Raw genomic sequence first — 19,552 nt, forward strand, 5'->3', positions numbered from 1 at the left:
TTGAAGAATATCAAATATAACATATATTTTGATTTGTTTAACACTTTTTTGGTTACTAAATGATTCCATATGTGTTGTTTCATAGTTTTGATGTCTTCACTATTATTCTACAATGTAAAATTGTAAAAATAAAGAAAAAACCTTGAATGAGTAGGTGTGTCCAAACTTTTGACTGGTACTGTACATTAACAAACATAATATTACTACACTATATCACCACAATGTTACTAAACTATTACACCTAACTATACTGGTCGCAGACCTACAAACGCATTTAAACACATACAGTACATTCGGAAAGTATTCAGACCCCTTGACTTTTTCCACATTTTCATACGTTACAGTTTTCGCTTTGTAATTATGGGGTATTGTGTGTAGATTGATGAGGATTTGTATTTTTTAAATAAGGCTGTAACATAACAAAATGTGGAAAAAGTCAACGGGTCCAAATACACTGTATAGCAGGGATCATCAATTTTTTCTTGAGTGGCTGGTCGGGGGGCCGGAACATATATATTTTTATTTTTTTAGTTAACCTTTATTTAACTAGGCAAGTCAGTTAAGAACACATTTTTATTTACAATGACGGCCTACACCGGCCAAACCCAGACGATGCTGGGCCAATTGTGCGCCGCCCTATGGGACTCCCAATCACGGCCGGTTGTGATACAGCCTGGAATCGAACCAGGGGGTCTGTAGTGACGTCTCAAGCACTGCGATGCAGTGCCTTAGACCGCTGCGCCACTCAGGAGCCCATAATAACATAATAAAACAAATATTTTTAGATTGCAAATTGACCGCAAGAAGCCTAAACAAATATAATATTTGACTAAAGCATAATCATTTCAAACCTTGATTATATTTTGGGGACATTGCCTTGCGTAATGTGCCGTCCTTCGGATGGGACGTTAAAACGGGTGTCCTGACTCTCTGTGGTCATTCAAAATCCCATGGCACTTATTGTAAAAGTATGGGTATTCACCCCGATGTCATGGCTAAATTCCCAACCTGGCCACATTCCATCATGGCCACCTAATCATCCCCCTCATTCCTAATTGGCATATATCACTCCTCATCTCTCCACCTGATAGCTGATGTGTGGTGAGCGTTCTGGAACAAAAATGGTCACCGTGCATCACTGAGGTGGGTGCTACACATTGATGGTGGATGAGGTGAGTTTCCCCCTACTATGTAAACAGTGTTGTAAAGTACTTAAGTAAAAATACTTGAAAGTAAGTCATTTTTGGGTGTATCTGTACTTTACTATATATATTTTTGACAACTTTTACTTCACTACATTCCTAAAGAAAATAATAAACTTTTTAATCCATACATTTTCCCTGACTCCCAAAAGTACTCGTTACATTTTGAATGTTTACCAGGACAGGAAAATTGTCCAATTCACTCACTTATCAAGAGAACATCCCTGGTCTTCCCTACTGCCTCTGATTTGGCGGACTCACTAAACACATGCTTAATTTGTAAATGATATCAGTGTTAGAGTGTGCCCCTGGCTATCCATACATTTGAAGAAAAAAATAAAATGGTGCTGTCTGATATATATAATATAAGGAATATGAAATGATTTATACTTTTACTTTTAAAACTTAAGTATATTTTAGCAATTACTGTACATTTACTTTTGATACTTAAGTATATTTAAAACCAAATACTTTTAGACTTTTACTCAAGTAGCATTTTACTGGGTGACTTTTACTTTTACCTGAGTCATTTTCTATTAAGGTATTTTTACTTTTACTCAAGTATGACAATTTGGTACTTTCTCCACCACTGTATGTGAACCGCTATGAGTACCTCAGTTGGTAGAAAAGCGCTATATAAATCCAATCAATTATTATTTATTATTATTATTTGTATACGATCACATCTCTCTATTATGCGTGGGAATACTTGGGAACATATTTCCAAAATAAAAATAACTTGGAGCTGATTTCCTGGTGTTTTTACAGTCTTATGTACAACAACGAAAATTCAACAAAAAAATGTATACATTTATATAAACTGTATATATACGTATATATATATTTATTTTGCTCAGACAACTTGGGTGCCAAATAAAACCGCCCGTGAGCCGCCAGTTGGGGAATCCTGACATATAGACACATACACACACACACACACTCACACACACACACACACACACACACACACACACACACACACACACACACACACACACACACACACACACACACACACACACACATTACACACACACACACACACACATTACACACACACACACACACACACACACACACAGAGACAAGCACATACACACACACACACACACACCACACACAATATTACTAAAACCTACCACTACAATGTTACTACATTATTACACCTAATTAGCCCTCTGTGACTGGTCGTAGACCTACAAACGCATATAAACACACATACACACACACACACATCGAGATTCACACTAGTTCTTGGGTATGTTTATGCCTCACTACTCAACGACAAAGCCCCAGAGGGACAATGGGATTGCATGCTATTGCAGTTACAACACCTTATAAAGCACCTCTCGCGGTCATCAGTTCCTCTACCATCTCCCTCTCATCTCCTAAATGGCGTTCCAAAATCGAAATACGCATATTTGGAATGATAGAGTTTATAAGACTTTTCAGTGTAACACTGTAACATCTTCTCTACACTGTATTGCCTCTACGTTTTCATCTTTCCTCCTCTTTATATGCCCACTAACTGGGTGGTCTGTGTCTTTGAATCTGCCAATACAAGGAGGGTTGGTGAGGGCAGTGAGAAGGAAAAAACAAATACACTAATAAAAAGGATCAGAAAGCAGAAAACAAAAGACTCCTATAACACAATAAATGCAATATTATGACACTATTGCTGACATATTAAAAGGAGCATCATAGCATCCCCAAAACTTTAGACTTTGAACTGTCAGAGATAGGGTCAACATTTTCAATAAAACTATCGCCAAAACTTTCCAGGTGACAGGTAGTATATACACAATCACTGTTCTGTAGAGGAAATAAAGGTATTAACTACCCAGAAAAATATATTTCCAAAAAACAGCATAACAACTTGGCCTATTTATTTGAAAACCCTGTTAATCTATATTTTGAATAACACAAATGGAGAAAAACTAACATTTGACAACACAATACAAAAAGTTAATTATTTCCATACTAATAGCTATTGTATTCAGTTGTTGACCTGCATATCAATAATAGTCAATTCCTCACCATGCTCTAGTATTGGAGAGGCGGCAGGGAGCGGGCTCATGAGCTGCTGGGGTCGTTTCTGTTTCCGACGAGACATGCTTCAGCAGGACGCGACTGATGCAGCGGTACATGGGCCAACAGAATGCTTAGATTTTTTTCTCCCTGCACACTGAAAAAGTGGTTAACTAAATTACGCGAATTAGAAGAGAAGCACAGGTTAATTTTCCGACACAAATGTCCAACTCCGTTGGTGGCATCGTGGTGCAAAAGTGAAAACCTTGTGAAGACTACAGGCATGTGTGTCAATTTCTTCTCTCAACAAGTCTTCTTTTCTCAAACTCACCATTAGACCCCCCCTCCCCTTCTCCCACAAAACACACACACACACATAGTCCTCTTGTTCAACCACTACATTTGCATTCAAATGGCGAATGAACACCACTTCTTTTGAGCCATGACTCCCTCCTCACTCCTCTTGCCTCCACCTCACCCACAAAAGCCCATCACGTTCTGTCTTTCAGACAAATACAATCATGTGTACCCCAAAAATGTCAGTCCATTGATTTCAGTAAATACTAAAGTTTTACGTCCACATGACGCAAATAAAACTTAAATACTGTACTACATTTTATTTTAGTCTGTATAGCCTACATTTGATGAAGAACAGTAGGCCAATTACTTTACACCTCTCAATTGATTTGATTTGTCTCTTTGTGTCTGTCTACAAGTTTTACTATACTTGTGAGTACCAGAAGTCACAAGAATAGTAAACCAACTAAAATTCAGAGAAGTGAGGACATTTTTGCGGTCCTCACTTGTAAAAAGGCTATCTTAGGGGTTAGGTTTAGGGTTGGGGTTAGAATTAGGGTTAGGGTTAGAATTAGGGTTAGGGTTAGGGGTTAGGGAAAATAGGATTTTGAATCGAAATCAATTGGTCCCCAAAAAGTCCTCAGAAGTATAGTAAGACATAGCTGTGTGTGTATGTGTGTGTGTGTGTGTGTGTGTGTGTGTGTGTGTGTGTGTGTGTGTGTGTGTGTGTTTGTGTGTGTGTGTGTGGGTACGAGTAGGTCCAGTAAAAAACTATTTTAAAAAATCTCTCACTCTGGCTGTCCCTCCCTTTCATTACCTCTCCACGTGGTAAGAAGTAGAGCCGGATGTTGAAAAGGAAGCATTGTGCTTCGCGTCAGTGGTCCTGTGTATTCGAGAGGCTCGCGGAGGGTGATGCTCACTCAGCTGTGTCCTAGCGCCATTGTTGCGAATTCCTGTTCATTCAGTGGCCTGTTAATGGAGCTTTTGCATCGGAACGCTGGTAGGGAGGTAGTTGGAATTCCAAGTTGGGGTTCCACCAACAGATTGGTTGGGCACCGCTGCTCACCGTCCGTCAATCATCCATTACAAGGACTTGACTGGACTCACCTCTTTGAATAGTATATCCATAATCAAGGGAGGATGCTATTTTGTGGGTAGGCCTACCTGTACCCAAACATGCGCGCACACGCTCACACAACCACACAGACACACACAGACACACACACATGTTTGTTTTACTATCCTTGTGGGGACCAAACAATTGATTCCCATTCAAAATCTTATTTTCCCTAACCCCTAACCCTTAACCCTAAACCTTTAATTGAACCCTAACCTTAACCCTAACCTTAACCTTAACCCTAAACCTAACCTTAACTCCTAACCCTAACCCCTAACCCTAATTTTAACCCTAATTGTAACCCTAACCCTAAACCTGACCCCTAGGCCTAAAATAGCCTTTTTCCTTGTGGGGACAGGCAAAATGCCCCAACTTGTCCAAATTTTTCTTGATTTACTATCCCTGAGAGGACTTCTGGTCCCCACAAGGATAGTAAAACTAAAAACACACACACACATACACGCTGTCTTATTTTTCTAATGGGGTTTACAAGCTTCTGAATCTGGCAGGTAAATGGTGCCAGGAGATGGTGATGTTTCAAAACACTATCACTAGCTATCTAGTCTAGACTGGTTGCCTCCCACAATGTAACAATGTTCCAACCATAGAGATGTATAGAGATCGCAACTGTGTATCTGTCCCATTATGGCGTCTGTAACCTCGTCCCCATGCTCGACTTGCTGGTGCATAGAGCCTGGTAACAGTGTGGGACTGTTTGGGACTGTTTGGGGTGTGGACTTACTGGGTGACATGATAATCAATTCAAATATTGCCGTTCATGCTAATACGTAGCTAGCCAGTGTAACTCTGCTAGACGTCCTGTAACATGTTTGAATGGATTCAGTTGTGCAACTGACTATGTATCCCCTTTTCCTTCCCTTCCCTTCAAATAGAAAAGGTAAAGACACGCCATCAAAGGCAGAATGATGTATGTCGTAGTTGTGCAGAACACTATCCCAGTAAAAAGTACAAGCACAGTCTTTTCAGTACCAATGGCAATGATGCAGAACGCTACAACTTCTGTAAAGCACTGGAGGAGATTGTTGGACACATCTCTGTGATACTACAAATGCAGCTTTGAATTGGCGAGAATAGGCCATTTATTTCGAGAAAGAGAATATCCATATTGCGCGAGCTAACCAAGTTATCTTTGTTGCACACAAACACAAAAACAATACTGGCTCCCAAATGCAGCACACTTCGGGGGAGGTTCTAAGGGTTGCACTAGATAGTGATGGACTGAGAGATCAGCCAATTAAAACCAGTGGTTGTTTCGTCCGCTCCTGCCATAGGCTTCAAGTCAACTCCAGTTCTGAGGCACTTGGAAACCAGACGGTTCAACAGAGGCTGGTGGGTGAGATTATGGCGTCTGTGAGCACACGGGCACACCATTGAGGCCATCTCCATTTTGAAGTAGTCTATTATCTTCTTCTACTACTTCTATAAGTTGGTAAACAAACTGAAAGGGTGCATACTGCCACCTGGAGTGTGTTGTTTGAATAAGTATAAAGCCAAGGTTGGCGATTTACTGCCACCTGCAGTTATGGAATATTTGTTCACAAGTATAATTAATTGGCTGATCCCTTCTGATGACCTGGGCCCGCCATTGAGGTTATCTTCATTTTAAAGTAGTCCGTTTACTTCTTTTTTTGATGTTTGAAAAAAGTGTAAAGCTAATTTTGGTGACTAACCACCACCTGCAGTGCTGGAGTCTTGAACCAAATCTTGTGTGTAATTTATTTATTGTGCCCACTAGATGGCGGTCATATAGCTTAAAGCCATTTACAAACTAGGCAAACCAATTTGAAGAAGAAGACTATGCTCTGATCACTGGCTAATCACTCCCAACCCATAGGAATCCCCACCCAGTTGACTACATTACAATGGTGGAAGAATGGGTTATTTCCATGTAATTATCTCTATACATCTCTATGGAACAGGGAAGCACGTCACTGGCTTATCCGGTGACGTCACAGCTTTATCCGCTTGTTGCCCTAGCGTCAACATTCCCGTCGGACACAAATTAGTAGCTAGCTAGTTAGCGAGATGGAAAAAGCGGAGGTTATTTTTAATAAGTGCATTTCGCAAGTGGCTAGTTTGCATCATCTACCTTCACTAAAACCAATGCAAAGGTTTTGCCCCTCCAGTGAGTTTTTTTCTTCTCCAAAATGTCCAAGAGAATCTGACATCCTCCCCATACCTAGAGCTGTTTCTCTAGGCCTGGGATTTCCGAGACTACTAGCTATCACTAGCTAACAGGGAAGAAATACAACCTTAAACACATAAATGGTTCCTAGCCTCCCATGCATACACTTCTTTCTGTCCCTAACTGTTACGAATTCCCTGCCGGTGACTGTTGTTATCACCTCACAATCCTGAGCTGCACACTCCACTCTCCATCCCCCACAACCAGATCCTGAGAGTCTAGGGGGTACCATAAACCTGCCTCTCAAACTCTCTCTGACCTGTGTCCTGATAGGTTGCTAGGGAGTTTACTAGGGGGCCAGACATCTGTCCATCCTCTTGACTATACAGGTCACAAAATACTTGGAGTCTCCCTCAGGCAGTGGCAGAGAGCAACATCTCTGTCTCAGCCCATTAACAACTGGACTCATTTATATATCTGGACTTGTGGGATGGTGTGTGTGCCCAAAGTGAGTTGTGTGACATTTGTATATTGTTCTTCATAGTTAGTTACTACTATTGCCTATTGTATGTTGCCCCTCTGAGTTTACTGTGTTATGTAATACTCTGCAGGTGACATATGCAATCTATACTGTCCTTACTGCTAAGATTCTGTATCTGTGCATTTGTGCCCTGGTGTATTCATTTGGTATGTGTGTATTCATTACCTCTGTTTCTGTCCATTACAGCACCACTACCTTTCCCACTTTTCATCCCCATGTACATCCCCATGTACATCTCCAGCGTGTGTAAATAAAGTTATTGTGTGTGTCAACTCTTGGCGGTGTCAGTGGGTCACAAACCAGTAGAATACTCTTTTCACTAACACTAAAACTGAAACTAAATAATGTAAAAACGAAATAGGAATGTTTTTATCAAACTAAAACGGAATAAAAACTAGTAAATCAATTCGGGAAACTAAACTGAATTTAAAATAAAATCGAAAAAACTAATAAAATAAAAACTAATATAAAAACTGAAAACTATAATAACATTGAATCACATACTAATCCACCTAGGCGTGTTTTCAACTCTTTTACGATTATAAGCCATGAGTTGCTACTGCTGGGTGGAGAGACCTTACCTTACCACACACACATTTTACATCAAGGCCATAATTGCATACGCACAGAATATAGGCTATATTGCAGGCCTGCCAAACAATCGAGTTGCATGACAAGTTTACACAAAACAAACAGAAAACGATACAGTAGACCTAAAGAAATTAAAGGCCTTTATACGCACGTTTAGCCTACTACATAGCTGCAGTGCCCACAAAGCTGGGCAGCTTGCTCTTCATTTATTTTATAGGATACTTAGTTCCCTGTGTTGCACTTGCACTTACATCACATTATGGCCAACATGAAACCCTTTCATAATTGTACAGTACGCTATAGTGCATCATATCATGTGTGAACATGATTGTGCACAATTGTGCCATTTTCTGCACAAAATGCACCTTTCTTTGCCCTGATTTTGACCGTATCCTCCTGTTCTCCACAGGCCCGCACATCTGGTACGCACATCACCACCCCAAACCAGTTTTAAAAAACCTTTAAAAATCGATTGATATAAACATAAATCTTGTAAATCTCAATCAATTTAAATATAATTTTGTATTGTGGATTGTCGGCCTACAAATATCTGAACATTAAAATAAGAAAGCCAGTTATTCACCAAGCCTATTTAGGGTTACCTCTAAAATAGGTTTCCCATTCACAGACCCCTTTACAGTTGTCATCCTTGCCTCCCATAATTTGGGCATTGAATGTATATCTTAATTGTGTTGGATCATCGTGTCTGCTGCCAGACAGTGATGTATAGGCCTATCCTGATTTGACTGTTTGATGTGGCCTACACGTATACATTTTAGAATTCGCTTTTCAGAGACTTACGATATATTTAGACAACCTTTCAGCTCTAGAAACAGTGTTTTATGGTTAAAAAACGAAGAATAAATCAAATCCGTTGTTCGTGTATCGCAAACTATTTAATTATATTTAAACATAGCCTATTGTGCCAACAAAGCATTTGTGTTTTTCGTACCATCGCACCATGACATTTAAATCGACGATCTAACATTTTATAAACGTTTGAGAACAGCGCTATAACTTCTGCTGTCCCGCTACTGTACCGGCGACCTGTTGCATGCCTGCGCGCGCACTGATCATAACAAGTTATGATTTCATAAATTATTATGACTGCCCTAAAATATCGCTACAAATTGCTCACATCCCTCGTTTGCGTCGTCGACATAAATAAAATAACGGAATTACTCACCATGTTAGAATCGATGATATTTGACAGTGGTTTACAAAATGATAAAATATGTTGGGCAAATCTCCAGTCGGGACATCGACATAGCCTTTTCCGGCATTCAGCCACGAAGATGCGCAGTCGTCCCTTAGACAGACGGGCGGAACACCGCATTGGCAAATTATTTATTTATATCGTCGCCGTGTAGAGGGACTATTTAATATCTTAAATGTATCAATTCATTGTTTTTACTGACCCAGACAAAGAGGCGGGGTAGGGTGAAGATAGGCTAGCCTACTATGCGGTAATGAAAGGGAATTGGATTAGTATTCCTGTCACCCCCCTCCCCTTCCCTTTTCAATCCTCTTTGTAGGCTATTTGGCGAGGGCGGCTTGCTTCTTGGCCTGTGTCTGTGGTTTCTGCGGCAGTGGCGGCTGTCTGTTCGTCGGTCTGTTCGTCCTATCCGGACACTGTCCCACTATAATTAATGACATTAATCGCCACCATGACTTGTCCTATAGGACACAGTCTGACCAAGACTAGACTAGCCTACCGACTGAACATTTTTTACCGACTCACATATTGCTTGATCTTCCCCGTATAAAATCCATGGGGGCATTGTGCAAATCTCGTGTAGGCCTAACACCCAGGAATAATTTGAATAGGGCCTGTCCTAACCTAGAAGTTCCAATGCAGGACTGTTATTTTTCCACCTGGCTATCATTTTTGTCAACTACTAGACTATCACATTATAATGTTCCTATATGTCTCTTTTCCTATTCTATTCATAGAGGAAATTCATTAGGGACCATGGAAATAATGCTTAGGCCTTTATCAAAAAATGCAGCACATAAATGGCATATGAAGAATGTTTACAACAGTCAGTGACACATTTTTAGCAGTCAAAATGTCACCCAACATCTCACACACAGGTCTATAAAAAATATAATGCTCATAGTCAGTCTTCTGTCAGGCATGTTGGCCTACTGAACTCCCCACCAACACAACTGTTATCAGGCTGTGTATGTGTTATTTTCAGACCCAGCGTATAGTCTCTCATTGTGTTTTAGAGAGTAGTCACACTTCAAGGCACATAAGAGATAGCATGTGTATGTTTTAGGTGACTGTATCTTAGTCTGACCCAGCCAGCACTGATGGCAACCAAGAACCTCTTGCAACAAGTTCTAACATCTGACATACTGTACCTTCATGAAGATGTAGAGGAATGAGTCCACTAGGGGGCTCACTAATACCAAAAACAAGGTCGTGTGGCAGGCCAGTGAATGCATTCGCTTTAGCTCACCAGGTAGCTGACTCTAGTTGGGCATATACAATGAGTGTACAAAACATTAAGAACACATTCCTAAAATTGAGTTGCCCTCAGAACAGCCTCAATTCGTCGGGGCATGGACTCTACAAGGTGTCGAAAGCGTTCCACAGGGATGCTGGCCCATGTTGACTGCAATGCTTCCCACAGTTGTGTCAAGTTGGCTGGATGTCTTTTAGGTGGTGGACCATTCTTGATACACACGGGAAACTGTTGAGAGTGAAAAACACAGCAGCGTTGCAGTTCTTGACACAAACCGGTATGCCTGGCACCTTCTACCATACCCTGTTCAAAGGCACTTAAATATTTTATTTTACCCCATTCAACCTGTGGATGGCACGCATACACAATCCATGTCTCAATTGTCTCAAGGCTTAAAAATCATTCTTTAACCTGTCTCCTCCCTTCATCTACACTGATTGAAGTTGATTTAACAAGTGAAATAAATAAGGGATCATAGTTTTGACCTGGATTCACCTGATCAGTCTATGTCATGGAAAGAGCATGTGTTCTTAATGTTTTGTACACTTAGTGTATACAATTTCAAAACATTTGGAAATCAATTCATCCGCCATCACTAACAAAATGGAAAAATCAAATGATTTATAATTGAAATATTGAAATAGCAAGGGCGACTGAGAAAAACGAATTAGTACAATTTAAGGCCATGTGGCAAACAATAATGCAGGCACTAGGGATGGAGGTGTGAGCATGCGGGTCTGGGCAGAGGAGATGTAGTCGTTGTTTGTGTGCGTCTGTAAGTTGTTAGTATGTTTATGTTTGTATTTGGTGTGAAGAAAAAGGGAAAAACTGAAATGTATACAAAATAAAAAGAAATGGTCTAAAATGAATGTAGTGATACCAGCGATAGGCTGGTAATTCACAACTCTTAACTCACATATTTACAAATGCAGTGATGGAGAACCATACAGACACTTTGCAGGAACAACTTTATTTATCTGTAGCCTACTATACAGTACTTGAGTATGCCAATACTTTCTGTTTCAACTGAGTCTATGTTATTAATATCAATATCTCTACGATGCTCAACAAATGATGTACATCTTCCCACATAAAATTGTTGTAAATTATTCATGGCACTGACCCTGTTATATAGCTTACAATCTCATGTTTCTCTTATTTCTCATGTGTTTATTTACTTTATATTATTTTACCTTTATATCGAATATGACATTTTTGGGAAAGAGCTTGCAAGTAATCATTTCACTGTAATGTTTAACACCTGCTGTATCCTGTGCACGTGACAAATACAGTGCCTTCAGAAACTTTTCATACCCCTTGACTCCACATTTTGTTGTGTTACAGCCTGAATAAATAAAAATCGATTAAATGTATTTATTTTCTCACCAATCTACACACAATACCCAATAATGACAAAGTGAAAACATGTTTTTAGTAATCTTTGCAAATTTATTGAAAATTAAATACAGAAATATCTAATTTACATAAATATTCCCACCCCTGAGTCAATACATCTTAGAATCACCTTTGGCAGCGATTACAGCTGTGAGTATTTCTGGGTAAGTCTCTAAGAGCTTTGAACACCTGGATTGTACAATATTTACCCACTATTCTTTTCAGAATTCTTCAAGCTCTGTCAAATTGGTTGCTGATCATTGCTAGACCACCATTTTAAAGTCTTGCCATAGATTTTCAAGCAGATTTAAGTCAAAACTGTAATTTGGCTACTTAAGAACATTCACTGTCTTCTTGGTAAGCAACTCCAGTGTATATTTGGCCTTATGTTTTAAGTTATTGTCCTGCTGAAAGGTGAATTAATCTCCCAGTGTCTAGTGGAAAGTGGACTGAACCAGGTTTTCCTCTAGGATTTTGCCTGTGCTTAGCTCCATTCCGTTTATTTTTTATCATGAAAATCTCCCCAGTCCTTAACGATTACAAGCATACCCATAACATGATGCAGCCACCACTATGCTTGAAAATATCGAGAGTGGTACTCAGTAATGTGTTGTATTGGATTAGCCCCAAACATAACACTTTTATTATTATATATATTTTTTTATACACATACACATACATATACATATACATACACATACAGTGAGGGAAAAAAGTATTTGACGCCCCTGCTGTTTTTGTATGTTTTCCCACTGACAAAGACATGATCAGTCTATAATTTTAATGGTAGGTTTATTTGAACAGTGAGAGACAGAATAACAACAAAAAAATCCAGAAAAACGCATGTCAAAAATGTTATTAATTGATTTGCATTTTAATGAGGGAAATAAGTATTTGACCCCTCTGCAAAACATGACTTAGTACTTGGTGGCAAAACCCTTGCTGGCAATCACAGAGGTCAGACGTTTCTTGTAGTTGGCCACCAGGTTTGCACACATCTCAGGAGGGATTTTGTTCCACTCCTCTTTGCAGATCTTCTCCAAGTCATTAAGGTTTCGAGGCTGACGTTTGGCAACTCGAACCTTCAGCTCCCTCCACAGATTTTCTATGGGATTAAGGTCTGGAGACTGGCTAGGCCACTCCAGGACCTTAATGTGCTTCTTCTTGAGCCACTCCTTTGTTGCCTTGGCCGTGTGTTTTGGGTCATTGTCATGCTGGAATACCCATCCACGACCCATTTTCAATGCCCTGGCTGAGGGAAGGAGGTTCTCACCCAAAATGTGATGGTACATGGCCCCATCCATCGTCCCTTTGATGCGGTGACGTTGTCCTGTCCCCTTAGCAGAAAAACACCCCCAAAGCATAATGTTTCCACCTCCATGTTTGACGGTGGGGATGGTGTTCTTGGGGTCATAGGCAGCATTCCTCCTCCTCCAAACACGGCGAGTTGAGTTGATGCCAAAGAGCTTGATTTTGGTCTCATCTGACCACAACACTTTCACCCAGTTCTCCTCTGAATCATTCAGATGTTCATTGGCAAACTTCAGACGGCCCTGTATATGTGCTTTCTTGAGCAGGGGGACCTTGCGGGCGCTGCAGGATTTCAGTTCTTCACGGCGTAGTGTGTTACCAATTGTTTTCTTGGTGACTATGGTCCCAGCTGCCTTGAGATCATTGACAAGATCCTCCCGTGTAGTTCTGGGCCGATTCCTCACCGTTCTCATGATCATTGCAACTCCACGAGGTGAGATCTTGCATGGAGCCCCAGGCCGAGGGAGATTGACAGTTATTTTGTGTTTCTTCCATTTGCGAATAATCGCACCAACTGTTGTCACCTTCTCACCAAGCTGCTTTGCAATGGTCTTGTAGCCCATTCCAGCCTTGTGTAGGTCTACGATCTTGTCCCTGACATCCTTGGAGAGCTCTTTGGTCCTGGCCATGGTGGAGAGTTTGGAATCTGATTGATTGATTGCTTCTGTGGACAGGTGTCTTTTATACATGTAACAAACTGAGATTAGGAGCACTCCCTTTAAGAGTGTGCTCCTAATCTCAGCTCGTTAACTGTATAAAAGACACCTGGGAGCCAGAAATCTTTCTGATTTAGAGGGGGTCAAATACTTATTTCCCTCATTAAAATGCAAATCAATTTATAACATTTTTGACATGCGTTTTTCTGGATTTTGTTGTTGTTATTCTGTCTCTCACTGTTCAAATAAACATACCATTAAAATTATAGACTGATCATTTCTTTGTCAGTGGGCAAACGTACAAAATCAGCAGGGGATCAAATACTTTTTTCCCTCACTGTATATACACATGTACACACATACACACACACATACACACATACATACATACATACACATACTTATCCTTTAAAAAATATATATTCCCCTTTATTACTTTCCAACCCCGCCACCCTTTCCCTACTTGGAGTAAACTAGTGAACAACAATGCTTAGGCCTCTACTTCCAGCTTGTACTTACTATCTACATTTTATGGACACAGTCAATTTTACAATAATTATATTTTGTTAGTTTTTTCTCCTGAACTTCTTCTACTCTCAACCTCTCCGATCATTTTCATGATGTCCATCTGGTTTGCTTCTATATGCCATATCTTTCTAACTGTGCTCTTTCACAAAAGCTCCCAACCTACAACCTATATACTTATTATGGACACAGTATGCTTACATTATTAGTTATCTTGTTATTATTTGTTGTTAGTTGTTATTAGTCCCATCCTTCAATTCCAATCAACACCTCCCATCTATCTCTTAACACCATCCATATAGGATTTATATTTCCCATATATATTTCAACTGTACTGTGATGTCTTACAAAAGTTCTGAACCTTTGAATTCTCATTGTTTCTACAGATTGTGAATTGAAAATAAACATTTTTGCTAAAAGTATTATTATAACATAACACTTTGTATTCAGGACAAAAAGTGAATTGCTTTGCCACATTTTTTGCAGTATTACTTTAGTGCCTTGTTGCATACAGGATGCATGTTTTGGAATATTTTTATTTTTGACAGGCATTGGAAAACCTCCCTGGTCTTTGTGGTTTAATCTGTGTTTGAAATTCACTGCTCGACTAAACAATGCATACAGATGCCTTTTATACAATGAACAAAAATATAAACTCAACATGCAACACTTTCAAAGATTTTACTGAGTTACAGTTCATATAAGGAAATCAGTCAATTGAAATAAATAAATTAGGCCCTAATCTATGGATTTCACATGACTGGGAATACAGATATGCATCTGTTGGTCATGGATACCTTAAAAAAGATTGGGGCATGGATCAGAAAACCAGTCAGTATCTGTTGTGACCACCATTTGCCTTATGCAGCGCAACACATCTAGAGCTGATCAGGCTGTTGATTGTGGTCTGTGGAATGTTGGACCACTCCTCTTCAATGGCTGTGTGAAGTTGCTGGATATTGGCGGGAACTGGAACACGCTGACATACATGTTGATCCAGAGCATCCCAAACATGCTCAATGGGTTACATGTATGGTGAGTATGCAGGCCATGGAAGAACTGGGACATTTTCAGCTTCCAGGAATTGTGTACAGATCCTTGAGACATGGGGCCCTGCATTATCATATTGAAATATGAGGTGATTGGCATAACAATGGGCCACAGGATCTCGTCATCGCATTCAAATTGCCAATCGATAAAATGCAATTGTTTTTGTTGTCCATAGCTTATGCCTGCCCATATCATAACCCCACAACCACCATGGGGCACTCTGTTCACAACGTTGACATCAGCAAACCACTCGCCCACACAATGCCTGCCATCTGCCCGGTACAGTTGAAATCTGGATTAATTTGTGAAGAGCACACTTCTCCAGCGTACCAGTGACCATCGAAGGTGAGCATTTGCCCACTGAAGTCAGTTACGATGCCGAACTACAGTCAGGTCAAGACCCTGGTGAGGATGGTGAGCACGCAGATGAGCTTCCCTGAGACGGTTTCTGACAGTTTGTGCAGAACTACTTTGGTTGTGCAAACCCAAAGTTTCATCAGCTGTCCGGGTGGGTGGTCTCAGACGATCCCCAGGTGAAGAAGCCAGATGTGGAGGTCCTGGGCTGGCGTAGTTACACATGATCTGTGGTTGTGAGGCTGGTTGGACGTACTGCCAAATTCTCTAAAACTATGTTTGAGGCAGCTTATGAACATTCAATTCTCTGGCAACAGCTCTGGTGGACATTCCTGCAGTCAGTATGCCAATTGCACGCTCCCTCAAAACTTGAGACATCTGTGGCATTGTGTTGTGTGACAAAACTGCATATTTTAAAGTGGCCTGTTATTGTTCCCAGCACAAGGTGCACCTGTGTAATGATCATGCTGTTTATTCAGCTTCTTGATATGCCACACCTGGATGGATTATCTTGGCAAAGGAGAAATGCTCACTAATAGGGATGTAAACACATTTATGCACAAAATAGGAGATAAATAAGCTTTTTGTGCATATGGAACATTTCTGGGATCTTTTATTTCAGCTCATGAAACATGGGACCAAGACTTTACATGTTGCATTTATATTTTTGTTCAGTGTTCATAACATACACTACATTACCAAAATTATGTGGACACCTGCTCGTCGAACATCTCATTGCAAGATCATGGGCATTAATATGGAGTTGGTCCCCCCTTTGCTGCTATAACAGCCTCTACTCTTCTGGGAAGGCTTTCCACTAGATGTTGGAACATTGCTGCGGGGAGCATTAGTGAGGTCGGGCACTGATGTTGGGCGATTAGCCCTGGCTCGCAGTCGGCGTTCCAATTCATCCCAAAGGTGTTCGATAGGGTTGAGGTCAGGGCTCTGGGCAGGCCAGTCAACTTCTTCCACACCAATCTCGACAAACCATTTCTGTATGGACCTCGCTTTGTGCACGGGGGCATTGTCATGCTGAAACAGGAAAGGGCCTTCCCCAAACTGTTGCCACAAAGTTGGAAGCACAGAATCGTCTAGAATGTAATTGTATGCTGTAGCGTTAAGATTTCCCTTCATTTCCCGACACTTTGGTGCGGCTGGCTTCCAGTTTAAGCGAGCAGTGTGTCAAGAAGCAGTGCGGCTTGGCGGGTCGAGTTTCGGCGGACGCATGGCTCTCAATCTTCGCCTCTCCCGAGTCCGTACGGGAGTTGCAGTGATGGGACAAGACTGTAACTACCAATTGGGGAGAAAAAAGGAGTAAAAAGTACACACTAAAAATATATGTAAAAAAGCCTGAACCATGAGAAACAGCCCCAGACCGTTATTCCTCCTCTACCAAACTTTACATTCTATGCATTCGGGCAGGTAGCGTTCTCTTGGCATCCGGCAAACCCAGATTTGTCCGTTGGACTGCCAGATGGTGAATCGTGATTCATCACTCCAGAGAACGTGTTTCCACTACTCCAGAGTCCAATGGCAGCAAACTTTACACCACTCCAGCCGACGCTTGGCATTGCGCATGGTGATCTTAGGCTTGTGTGCAGCTGCTCAGCCATGGAAACCCATTTCATGAAGCTCCCTACGAACAGTTATTGTGCTGACTTTGTTTCCAGAGGCAGTTTGGAACTCAATAGTGAGTGTTGCAACCGAGGACAGCCGATTTTAATGCGCTACGCGCTTCAGCACTCAGTGGTCCCGTTCTGTGAGCTTGTGTGGCCTTCCACTTCGCAGTTGAGCCGTTGTTGCTCCTAGACGTTTCCACTTCACAATAACAGCACTTACAGTTGACCGCAGCCGCTGTACCAGGGCAGAAATTTGACGAACTGACTTGTTGGAAAGGTGGCATCCTGTAACAGTGCCACGTTGAAAGTCACTGAGCTCTTCAGTATGGCCATTCTACTGCCAATGTTTGTCTATGGAGATTGCATGGCTGTGTGCTCGATTTTATACACCTGTCAGCAACGGGTGTGGCTGAAATAGCCGAATCCACTAATTTGAAGAGGTGACCACATACCTTTGTATATATAGTGTATAAACATCTGACTTGAAGGAAAGATGAAATTATATATTCATCAATGCCACAAAACAGGGACATCGAAGAGCACCATATCAACTATTATTATTATTATTATTATAATCTAAGAGCGCACAGATTCTTCTGCTTTTTCATTTTCGGAATTAGACCAGCACAAATAACATAAAATGCAAAACAGCATATTGTGATTTTTGGTGGGTGAGTCACAAATGGAGAAACAACTGGATGCGTATGGTGGGGGGTGGGGGGGGGGGGGCTGTGACCAGGGCCAGGGAGGAGAGCAGGCCCAGCGGCGGCAGCTCCTCAACTGAGGCAGACCGTACCTCAGCAGAGAAGAGCAGATGTGCCCCCTTGGCAGGGGCAGCAGAGGAGAACAGGCCCAGCGGCAGAGGCTCTCCAACTGAGGTGGGCCGTGCCCCAGCAGAGGAGAGCTGGCGCTTCAGTGGTGGATCCCCCACAGAGGTGGGCTGTACCCCAGCAGAGGAGAACAGATGCGGTGGAGGTGGTTACCCCACAGAGGTGGGCTGTGCCCCAGCAGAGCATAGTAGGCATGGTGGTTGTGGTCCCCCTCAGAGGGAGTCTGTTCCCCAGCAGAGGTGAGCAGGCGTGGCGGCGGTGGCTCGACAACTGAGGCAGGCAGGTCCCCGATAGCAGGAACCGGAGGTGGGCCCAGATCAGGAGGTAGTGGTAGTAAGTCCAGTGCCGATGGCGGATCAGGCTCAACCCCAGGAGCAGGAACAGGTAGTACCCCTGGGACAGGACACTGGGGGGCGAGGTCTGGATGGTCACCCCTGGTGAGGTCTGGTGTGTCCCCCACAGTCAGGTCGGGGGTTGAGTCCAGCGGAAGCAGGACCAGGACTGGAGCTGGGTTAGGTGGTGTATGCTGGGCAGGGGTATACTGGACACCCCGAACGGGACCCAGGTCCATGGCTGGATCAGGTGAAGCTGTAATATTAGTAGCTGTCGACAGTGGTGTGGCTGAGTCCACCGATAGGCCCAGGTCAGCGCTGGACCGGTCATCGGAGGTAGCAGCAGGTGGGTTCGGTGCCGCTGGATGGTCCCCTAGTGCAGGGACAGGCAGAGAGTCAGAGGCAGACAGGACCATTGTCACTGGTGATGGCCCGCCAGGTAGCTTTGGCTGGTGATGATCTGGTGGTGGTGAGGAACAGGGTCCAGTCAGCAACATAGGCTCACTACCGCGTGGCGATGCTGCTGGAGTCACATAGGCCGCCCAAGCCGGAGAGAGGGTTCCCCCAGACTCCACATCTGGTGTGGGCTCAGTCTCCGTAACAGGCAACTCCTGAGGACCAGCGGGGGCTGGAGACATGACGTGTCCCTGCGATAACGGTGCCAGGGCTGGAGAGGCAATATAGTCACACCCAATGGTCACAGTCACACCTGGCAACGGTGCCGGGGCCGAAGAGACAACTTCTTGCTGCTGTCCTCCATATGACTGTCCCATGTCCTCCACTGCAACCTGTCCGAGACGGTTCCTCTGACAGGAGAAAGCTCAGGATCCAACCTGCTGTTGTATACCGCAGATTAGGAACTCCTCAAACTTCTGCATTATGCGATAAAAAATGTACTCCAAACTGTATGATTCCTGTACCCCACCGGTTGGAGACAAACAGGGGGCATAATCCGTGCACGGAGGAGTCCTCAGTGCAATAAAAGCATCCAGAGAGGGGTCCAACCTGTCCGAGACGGTTCCTCTGACAGGAGAAAGCCCAGGATCCAACCTGCTGTTGTATACCGCAGATTAGGAACTCCTCAAAC

The 19,552-nt window shown here is 42.3% G+C and overlaps 1 protein-coding gene across 1 annotated transcript in view; it reads right to left on the reverse strand.

Annotated features, from left to right (window-relative positions):
* LOC311146978 (uncharacterized protein) overlaps positions 1-19,552 on the reverse strand; it is a gene marked incomplete at both ends in the record, with an annotated part of 30,480 nt that overhangs the window by 10,710 nt on the left and 218 nt on the right. Inside the window, 2 exons of the mRNA XM_084183586.1 lie at positions 18,100-18,176; positions 18,287-19,132. Coding sequence (XP_084039712.1) covers positions 18,100-18,176; positions 18,287-19,132 — 923 coding nt within the window. The remainder of the gene's footprint in view (positions 1-18,099; positions 18,177-18,286; positions 19,133-19,552) is intronic.

The sequence above is a fragment of the Coregonus lavaretus genome (genome assembly GCF_964263955.1).
Source record: "Coregonus lavaretus genome assembly, chromosome: 19".
Taxonomy (NCBI): domain Eukaryota; kingdom Metazoa; phylum Chordata; class Actinopteri; order Salmoniformes; family Salmonidae; genus Coregonus; species Coregonus lavaretus.